The sequence below is a fragment of the Sabethes cyaneus genome, chromosome 1 (assembly GCF_943734655.1).
Source record: "Sabethes cyaneus chromosome 1, idSabCyanKW18_F2, whole genome shotgun sequence".
Lineage (NCBI taxonomy): Eukaryota > Metazoa > Arthropoda > Insecta > Diptera > Culicidae > Sabethes > Sabethes cyaneus.
Window position 1 is genome coordinate 138,539,483 of NC_071353.1, and position 10,547 is coordinate 138,550,029.

Consider the following 10,547-nt stretch of genomic DNA (forward strand, 5'->3'; position numbering starts at 1 on the left):
CTTTTTCACGAAAAAGGAAGAACCTTGTTGAATATCCTTTTGCAACTCCGACAACAAACGCTGCAAACCAGGGATACAAACCCACAAAGAAAACTCGCTCTGGTTTGAACCCATGGAAGCGTTTGTTCGGAAGAAACGTCAGCAAGACGCTTACCCAAACGTCTGACATTATCAATCACGGACTCTGTTATCGTACGAACATCATCTGACTCTACCTCATTCTCATTCATTCGTGTATTTCAGTCATCGTCGAATTAGTTAGTCGTCGTCGTTCGTGCATGCATCTTGTCTTGGGTGCAGCAGTGTGTTAGTTCAGTGTGATCGCAGTACAGCATCGTTCGGAAAGAAAACGATCGAGTTTCTTGAAACTCCTTCGTGTTGGAAACTGGCAATTCAGAAACTCTGCCTGTGCCTGTACCAGTAGTGTGGGTACCATTTTTTGGTTTTTGTTTTTTTTCTCTTTCCCCTTCCAATTAGCACGCAATATTGCCCGAGTGCGTCCCTCTAGCGGCAAAAGTGTCAAAGTGTGTCTGACTGTCATAATCAAGGTTGCCAACAGGTTTTCCCGAAAATCTGGAGAACACGAATAAAAGTGTCTGGCAAAAATCTGGTGGTCAATTAGTCCGATAGGGAGGCGTTTTCCTGAAAAAATCTTGCTCGTTTTGCTCGCTGTAGATGCAAAATTTCCAAAATTAGAAGTGATGACCTTTTTGCAAGACAGTGGATCGGAAATCTGGCAAAAATCTGGCACATTGCCAAATATCTGGGAGATTTGGAGCTTTGTCTGTTTGTCTGGCGCGCATTCAAAAATCTGGCAAAATCCAGATTTATCTGGCATACTGGCAACCGTGGTCATAATTCTTATCCTCCCCGGCTATCATTCCCGCAAATCGCACGTTCTGTACGTTCACGTTCAGCAGGCTTTGAGTAAACATCACACTTTCCATTTTTTTTTCGTCGTAGTAACCTCTGGATAAGTATCCGACCATCTCGTCCGTAGTTCTCTGTGTAGTGCTTCCTTTTCAGTAAAGAAACCAGCCCGACTGTGCTGCTAAGTAGGCGTCCAAATTATATAAGTAGAATCCCTCTTGGAAATCGACGAAGTGCAAAAGTACGATGCTTCTGAACCGCAATAAGTAATTCTCAAATCATATTTTTATTTTTCTTCGTTCATTCGACTTTTTCTTTCCTAAAGTTTTGTTTGAAGATTGTTATGCTGTTGTCGCTGCTGCTGCCGCCGCCGCTGCTGGCCTGCTGCCGATAATGATTGTAAAGGAATTAATCATTTAACCTTGCTTCGCTGCTGCCAATATTTGCATGTCAATCTTGCTTCTCCTGATTAAGCCTTGCTCTTCCCTTCCTTCGTTCATCCCTGGTTTGTTTATCGTTCGTTCGTTCGCTCGTTATTTGCATTTTCTCTGACATCGTGTAGCCAACCAAACGTTAGCTGTTGTTGTTGGTTGTTGCTGTTTTGTCATTTTTCTGTTCTGTTGTGCAAATCAAGCCAACAGTCAATCGCCGAACATCGTTCATGTGGTTTGTTTCGTTTTCAGAGTAGGAGGTTTTCGACCGGCCAAAATATCGAAATTGGACAGCATGGACGCACCGGCTACCTCGGATGTTGTTATCATCAATGGGAACTCGCACCCGGATCTGGCGAACCAAATTGCCAAGTAAGTGGTTGTTAATTGACACTAACTCTTAGTGGAATGTTTGGGCTCAAGCCATCAAACCTAGTGCTAACGGTGTCCGTTAATCGTTCGATTAATTCAACTAACCGAATAGCAAAGCATTAGGTGAAGTAACTGTCAGCGTTAAATCGGTAATCGAATAATCGAAAACTGTGGACAAAATATAGTTTATTCTAACAAATAGAGCAATTAGGAAATCTAGATTTCCTAATTAAAAGTTAAGGTTAAGACTTCCTAAAAAGATAGAAGCCTGCATTGTGTCGTCATCAGCGGTGCACTCTCTCGCGTTGCAATCTGTTATCGATAAAACAATTACACGGCTCGGTTGCAGTGCGGTTTTGAAGGTCACAAAACTTACAGAGAAGATTTGTTTGCCTTTGACGTAGTACTACGTCTTACGGCAAGGTTTGGCTAGATAGGGTGTAATTCCAAAAAATCTCGAAAAGTGGTCAGGTTATGAACGCTAATAGCTTAGCGGTTTCCCGATCGGTTTTCAATATTTTTGCACCAATCGATCGGAACATCTTCTAAGCGTTAGCCCAAATGAAAAACGTTATTAATGCGTAAGTGTACACTAATGAAAAATTGAAAATAATGAAGCATTGTCCGACTAGAAATCCTCGCATCCTGATTGGTTGGAAAAGACATCAAAGTTTGAACGTGTTTTTTTGCACAAAAGTGACAGAAACTCTCCGTCTCAACAGGTCGAAGATTCTTTACGACGTTTAAACCCATGCCAATTTGATATCTGTGCTTGGGAAGTACGCCAGAGTGCAAAATCACCCCTCTTCTTTTACCGATGTTATCGTTTAAACATTTAACCTAGTCCAATTTGATGTCCTGAAAGTAAAAAATTTCGTCAAAGTATGAAACCATCCCCTTTTTCCAACCGAGTTGAGTTTTAAACATTGAATCTAGTCCAATGTCCTGAAAGTGAAACATCATAGAAAAGTGAGCGGTCATTCTTTCCTGTTGCCAGATTGTATCCATATAGGTACTGCAAGAATTTGTTCGGAAATGTTGCCTTACACGTAAGGAAATATTTGTGCATGTTACGTGACGTAGCAATTCTCAAAGCAAGGAAAATCAGCGACGCTCTTATCCGAGAATAGTTTTAAATGTTTTATTTGCTACTTTGCGTCAGTTACTTAGTTTTAAATCTTTACATAGTTTTAGGACATTTATTACAATACAGTAAATTATAAATTTGCGTAACAAATATTTTCAAATTGTCAAGCATAGTCGAAATGTACCCGGATTCGTAGTCCTACGTGAACCTCTAGACACCTCAATACTTTTTGTGCTGTTGCAAGCGACATTGTGTTCTACTAAACTTGCCGGCTATTTAATTTTGCGTCTATTTTGGTACAGTCGCGATTCGTGTTGTTTTTTCAAACTACATATTAATATGATTTACAGTAGTAAAAAACGCTTTTTTGACGACGAGACTAAGTAGTAAATTTATTGCTCCTATGAATCCATGTGGCTCTTAATATCGCTCATCTAAACTAATTTGAACGAGTTATTTACATTTTATAAATATAGTATCTAGTTGACACTTGCAAAATTAGCATGAAGCATAGTTGTTACAGCTCGAAAACTTTGCCTCATAAAATCCTCTGAGGGTATTCAGAGTCACGACAAATCGCTCACAAAATCTGTCGTAAAATGGTGTAACAATGAAAAAAAGAATAAAGATTATGCAAGAAAAAGAAAAATTGCTTTGAGATTAGGGACTTTGCCAAGATAGCCTAGGTTCCTTTCACCCGAACAAGTAACCACACAGATTCACCAAAGAAAGTGAAGATTGCCCGTAGAAAAAAGTCGAAAAATTGAAGAAAACCATGTGCACATCAGTGATGTTACGGATTTATCCGTAGTTCTACGGATTTAGGAATTTTCTACGTACTACGGATCAAGTGCTGAAATCTACGGATTTTCATTAACTTTGTGGAAAAGATAGAAAGTTTCATTTAGTGACAAAAAGTACGCGTACGCTACATGCAATGAATAAAATCCTGAAAAGCACAACTTTATTGTTTCTGAGAGAAAGATAAGAGGCGAATAGAATACTTTTTTTAACGTGAAGTGTTTTTAAAATGGAAGATTTGCTTTATTGTTGTTATGCTGTCAATAAAAACGCAGTTTTTGCTTTGGCGACAGATATTTACAATAATACTGATATTTTCCTTGTTGGAGTGTGGCAAAATGGCTAAATATTTTCATTTTTAGTTTTTCTCACATTTTGGCAGTTCTGTAATATGATTTCTGTAGTGCGATAGAACTTCAAAAACAAGCGAATAAGGTTGTTCTTTTTAATCAAGTAGACGGAATCATTGTTCCATATGCATTAATGTTCAATATGCTCTTTTTACGCGACAAAAAAATCTCCGTCGTTTTCCGTTATTTGCTCAAGAGGGCTCAGAAAGCGATGAAAAGTTGACTAAAATAAATAGAAAAGACAACGATAAGCCGGCAAAAGACAGCGGAATGTTGACGAAAATGTGTAAAGAAGTCAATGGAACTGTGCTGAAAAGATGGCAAAAATGCGATAAAAAGACGACAAAAAACTGCAACAAAAAATACGACAAAAAATGGGAAAAAGATATTTAAAAACTGTCAAACAGTCGATAAAACATGCAAAAAAGACTACGAAAAGATGGCGAATGTACGTCATCAAAAAGACGTCGAAAGAATAACGAAAAGACAAGAAAATTACAAACATTTTGTAGTCTTCGAAACCAACAGGACGACAGATGATAGAAAGATGACAATGAAAACGAAGATAAGGCGGTAAAATGTCATAAAACGAAAATACGATGGAAAAATGGCAAAAAGACCATAAAAAGACGATAAAAATGTAACAGAGAAATGACAATGAGATGACGAATACGGAGAAAGGGCAGTAAAGAGATTACAAAAAGTCTACTAAATGGTTCCGAAAAAGCAACGATAATATAACAAACAGGCAATGCAAGGTAGCGAAAAGACGATGAAAGAACGATCGACGAACAGGCAGTGAAATGCCTGCGAATAGATATGACGAAGAAGTGAAGACAATTAGGCGAAAAGTTGAAAGACGACTAAAATACGGTTCAAAGACGCCAAAAAACGTAAAAAACAGCGACAAAAATGCCGAAAATGCCATACAAAACGACGAAAAGACTGTAAAAAGATGTAGCCTTTGGCTAAAGGTGTTGGAGAAACAAATAAAAGTCAACAGTGAAAACAGTGACAAGCTGTGCTAAAAAAGACACTAATGACGATGCCGTCAAACCAAAAACGCCACAAAAAGCAATGACCAAATCACTTGAAAGAGACAAAAAGAATACCAGATGTTAAAAAAACGACCAACAAACGTTAAAAGGAAACAAACAAAACGAGGGGTTAACACGGTGTAGTGGTTAGCATTCACATCTCTCACGCCGTGGACTTGGGTTCAAATTACTATCCCACAGAAAACACGAATGACCCAAGCTGTCACACAGCTCACATTAAAATAAACAAAAAACGACAAGAAGATGACAATAACGGCGCAAAAGTTGACGGAGTACACTTAGCAAAACAAAATAAAACGAAAAATTGAAGACAAAATACAAAATAACCAAACAACGAAAAATTTAAGAATTTGGAAAAATAAAGCCTAAAGGCGAATGACAAAAGTCATGTGTATGCGTTCTTGATTAATATAGAGGAAATTTGAAATGTAGGTATCATAAACTAAGTCGATTCAAAAAAGTATTAGTTGGTTTCAAATGCAATCAAGAATACTTATGCGATAAAAAATGTTACTTTTTAGCAAAACTGAGAAACACTTTATATGAAGAACAAATGTCGGCCAAATTTTCATTTAAACCAAAAGTTTGATTTAAAATTTGATTAAGTTTCATAATTTATAATCCTTTTCTCTGTAATTAAAACACAGATAGTAAAACTACGGATTTTTCTTCAGCAAAACCTGGCATCACTGCTGCAGAGGCTTGCCTGCATATCAATAACTGGATAACTGGAGTTGCTTTGGATGTCCTTCTTAACATGCTACCCAGGCACCAATTTGTGAAGCAATAGATTTGCAAAAAGTGCCCTTCAATTCAAAATATTTTAGACGGTGGTGATCTGACAGAACATTTCAGGATCCTTAAAGGTTTTAGGCTAAACACTGATGTTACTACAATTGAAGATTGGATGACAACGAAGATAAATTATGACGTTATCTTCAAAGTGGTTGAATCAAGCCGCTATGTTTGGGAGTCTGGTGGACAAAGCTTGCGGCCAGGTTCTGTTGTGGCCTGTACCGATGGGTCGAAGATGGGTGAAAATACTGGAGCTGGGGTATTTGGCCCTGGAGTCAGTAAAGCTATACCTATGGGCCACAGTCAAACAGTATTTCAAGCACAAACTCACGCCATTATTGAATGTGTGAATATCTGTTTAAAGCTTTTACATGTAAATCAAAGCTTGAGTGGGAATGCAATCTTTCTCTTAGAAAATAGAATTTCATGGGTCCGGAACCATTTTGTGGAATCCCGGAGCGTGGTCTGAGTACCGAATTAAGAACATGGAAAACGTCCATGATAGAGTTAGATTGGAATGGCACGGATCCATCCAGGGAGGCAAAAAGAGTCATAAAACTAAGTCCATCAATAGATCGGCATTCTACGCGAGGCTACAGGCGACGGAACATCAAGATCGTCATCGGGGATATGAACGCCCAGGTCGGTAGGGAATAAATGTATAGACCGGTGATAGGACCAAACAGCTTGTACAACACGAACGATAACAGCCAACGATGTATAAACTTCGCAGCTTCCCGATGCCTAGTGATCCGAAGCACCTTTTTCCCATGCAAAAATATTCACAAAACCATCTGAAGACCAACTAACCAAGGTACTATGAACCAGTTTAATCTCGTTCTTATAGAAGACTGATTCTTCTCTAACATCACGAACACACGTTCCCTACGGAGTGACTCTAACCGCCACCTAGTCGAAGTATATGTGCATTTAACATTGTCAACCGTATATCAACGGAACGGAAGTTAACCTAAGAGCGCCTATGGAAGATAGCAATACCCCAGCACCTGATCTTCAAGAAGTCAAATGAGAAATCGGGTAGCTGAAGACCAACAAGGCCGCTTGCCTACCGACAGAGCTTTATAGACATGGCTGAGAAATGCTAGCAACGGCTCTACACTGGGTGTCGGCACAGCTAGAGTTGAAAACGAGACACTTGAATACTTAAAATTTTGTTGCGTATATGAGTTGTAAATGTTGCTTCAAATCTGAGTAATTTTAGATGAGTTAGATATAAAGTTTAAGTGCGTATCGCGAACGCCCTGTGGAATCCTATTTTTTTCCTGTCGACGAATTATAGGAAGATATTCGGTTAGACAGTGTTGCCAATATACCTCTAGTTGGCGTTGAATGACGTCTAATGATCTTTCGAGTATCTTTCGAAGGATCAGTTCGTTGAATTATTCTAGGACTTCCGTCTACTCTTTTTCGTCAGATCTTTTTATCCCATTCGTGCACAGCATCAGGAAGTGGTTTGTTTTAAACGCTTCTGCCTCTTCCAACTCGACAGGTATATACGTCAGAGGCCTTGTATTTACCATATCATTAGTTTCCATGACCTATGTCTGCAACTCTTCATCGTCTAGTTTTTCATCGACATGTGCGTCACCCAAAGCCGTTTTGACAGAATGTACTAAGCGTTCCCATACTCCGCTTATGTGTGATGCTCCCGGTGGTATGAAATTGCACTTTGTGCGGACACTAGTGAAAGTTGTGGATCAGACTTCATCCAAGCCAGTGCTGTACTGCAATCTGCCCAGCAGTGAACCGTGGATACAGGAATTTCGAGCTGCTCTAAGAAGAATGTCGCCCATCTTATGCCTAGTACACATCCCTGCAGTTCCAATCTAGGAATGGACCATGGTCTCAACGGAGCGACCGTTCATTTAGCATCGATCAGACTGCCCACAGTTCCGTTCTTGGAGTATGTGAGCAAATAGACCGCACAAGAATACGCTATCTCGCTGGCGTCGAAATATTGGCACGTTTCTCAAGTAGCGTCACCGAAATTTCACCTGGGGAGCACCCGGATCTCGGTTATATGGTCTATCAGCTAATCTGATATGGTCTATGTAAATAATCTGTGCCTCCTTTTCAATTCTGGCCTATATTTCAAATCTGGTTGAAAGAAAACTACCAAAGAAATGGATTGCAGGAGTGGTTTGTTCTATCTGCAAAAAGGGCGATCAGTTTAACTGCTGCAACTGTGGTAGTATACCGCTGGAAACACCGCCTAAGAACCGGCTGTCACCGATAGCACAATGTTCCGTAGGAAATTATCAGGCGGACGTCATGGGGGTTCGCGCCACTACGAACCAAAGTTTTACCATCCGACAAATCTTGCCCTGACTAATGTCGGGAGTACAACGTACCCACGCATCACATCTTTATTGATTTCAAAGCCGCATACGATAAAGTCATGTCAAGTCATGACCAGCGGTGTGCAAAGATAATGCACGAACATGGTTTTCCAGACAAACTGACGCGACTGTTTAGAGCTGGGGATAGTGTCAGAACCTCGAAAAACTCCAGAATAAGATATGCTTAATTCTATACTCAAACACTGATTATTTGCTTTACTTTTTTTTCTGTTAACAGCCGCTTGGGAGTGAAAAATGGTGGTTGTTCAGTCTACCATAAAACGAATCGAGAAACCATGGTCGAGATTGGCGACTCCGTTCGTGGCAAGGATATCTATATCATTCAAACCGGAACTAAGTAAGTGCAAAACACCGTTGCTCTATGCAATTTTTACAAATGAAATTTTCTCTCGCCAGAGATGTCAACAACAACATAATGGAACTGCTGATCATGGCGTACGCCTGCAAAACCTCGTCGGCTAAGTCCATCGTCGGTGTGATTCCGTACCTTCCGTATTCGAAGCAGTGCAAAATGCGCAAACGGGGTTGCATCGTCTCGAAGCTGCTGGCCCGAATGATGTGCACCTCGGGGCTAACGCACATCATCACGATGGATCTGCACCAGAAGGAAATACAAGGTTTCTTCGACTGCCCGGTGGACAACCTGCGGGCTTCCCCCTTCCTGTTGCAGTACATTCAGGAAAGTGTGAGTCGGTTTCTTGGTATAGCTAGCAAGGGCCTTTGGTTTTAAATAGTCACGCCGTTATTTCAGATTCCCGACTATCGCAACTCGGTAATCGTCGCGCGTAACCCGGGCTCCGCCAAGAAGGCAACGTCGTACGCTGAGCGTTTGCGGCTGGGAATCGCCGTTATCCACGGAGAACAGAAGGAATCCGAAACGGACGAGGTTGATGGACGAAATTCGCCCCCAACACTGCCCAAATCTCGCACGATGGACGTTTCCGGTGGTGTACCGGTACATCCAGCTAAGGAGAAACCACCGATAAATGTGGTTGGAGATGTAGGCGGGCGAATTGCGATCATGGTGGTAAGATGGGTTTGAAATAAGTTTTAAATTTGGGGAGGATTAAGTGGACATTGCAATGTGCTTTCAGGATGATTTGATCGATGACGTCCAATCGTTCGTTGCGGCTGCTGAGGTGTTGAAGGAGAGAGGAGCCTACAAGATCTATGTTATGGCTACGCATGGACTGCTCAGTCAGGATGCTCCCAGGTTGATCGAAGATTCTCCAATCGATGAGGTAATTTATTTGCTTAACTGTTACTGAGTACATACTAAAATGGTTATGAACTTGTTGGGCAGGTCGTCGTTACCAATACGGTTCCACACGAGATCCAAAAAATGCAGTGCCACAAAATTAAAACCGTCGATATCAGTGTCCTGCTGGCGGAAGCCATCCGTCGCATTCACAACAAAGAGTCTATGTCGTACCTGTTTAAGAATGTTACGCTGGAGGATTAATGACGTCGGCGATATCAATGGGCCTCACCTTCCTACGAAGCTAAACAAGCTTGGAATATATCACTGCTGCTTTGCTAAATCGTCCGACAGGATAAAATACTTTCTTGCATTCTTTGTGAATCCAGTATTTGTAAAGGATTGTTTTGGTAATCCCTATACACGAAACATCGGAACCATTTAGTATCTCACTGTCACTATTATTTTACTAAAGTCATTTAAAAATGTTTTTCGTTTTCAATACCATCAATATTTCCAACAGTATGAAATTTGTTATTTCCGTTCAACAAACACAACAAACAACGGAACTGCATGGCTAGAAAGTTTATACATGTCCAAAATTTTATAAATTTTAGCTTAGGCATATGTAATAAACATGTACGAAAAATATGTACAAAATCAGCTGCTTGCTTAATTTCCGTTTTTAGAAATGTGAGAAAGATAAGTAATGAATGAAGGTATTTTCACGACACTGTTTTATTAAAAAACATAATTAATAATTAATCGCGCAGTTAGAATCGTGGCTCGATGCTGGCCTATGCGGTAATTTCTATATACAGAATAAGATATTTAATAACCATTGCCCAGCAGAGTAAGCGAGTTCAACTTGCAAGGGAAGCTGGCCGGCTGAAGCTTGAAATCTTGGGGCTGAGCGAGGTCTGCTGGCCGGATATTGAAGAAAGGCTATAGCGACAAAGATGTCAAAAAACAACAATACAAAATGACTAACAGACTACAAATAAAAAAAGGCCTTGAAGAGTCAATTAAAAATCAGCCAAACAGCAGAAAAAAATCAAACTCCATCGTCGATGTCATCAACGGCCGATAGCAATAGAAATTCCTGAACGTAGGTGGAAGTGGATCGGACACATCTTGAGGGAAGGAGCGAATGAGATCTGCAAAGAAGCACTCGACTGGAATCCGCAAGGACAGCGTAGAAGAG

At 40.4% G+C, this 10,547-nt stretch overlaps 1 protein-coding gene across 5 annotated transcripts; it reads left to right on the forward strand.

The window, feature by feature from the left end:
* Positions 1–274: 274 nt before the first annotated feature.
* LOC128732680 (phosphoribosyl pyrophosphate synthase-associated protein 2) lies at positions 275–9,990 on the forward strand. 5 transcript variants are annotated; one of them, XM_053826351.1, is made up of 7 exons: positions 275–429; positions 1,554–1,673; positions 8,363–8,482; positions 8,542–8,830; positions 8,897–9,172; positions 9,240–9,386; positions 9,449–9,990. In XM_053826351.1, the coding sequence occupies exons 2-7, from the start codon at positions 1,597–1,599 to the stop codon at positions 9,605–9,607; spliced, it is 1,068 nt and encodes a 355-aa protein (XP_053682326.1). In that variant the 5' UTR covers positions 275–429; positions 1,554–1,596; the 3' UTR covers positions 9,608–9,990. The 5 variants fall into 5 exon arrangements, with proteins under 5 accessions (XP_053682326.1, XP_053682074.1, XP_053682164.1 ...); XM_053826099.1 differs by having other exon boundaries at positions 275–425; XM_053826189.1 differs by having other exon boundaries at positions 275–425; positions 1,559–1,673.
* Positions 9,991–10,547: the final 557 nt, after the last annotated feature.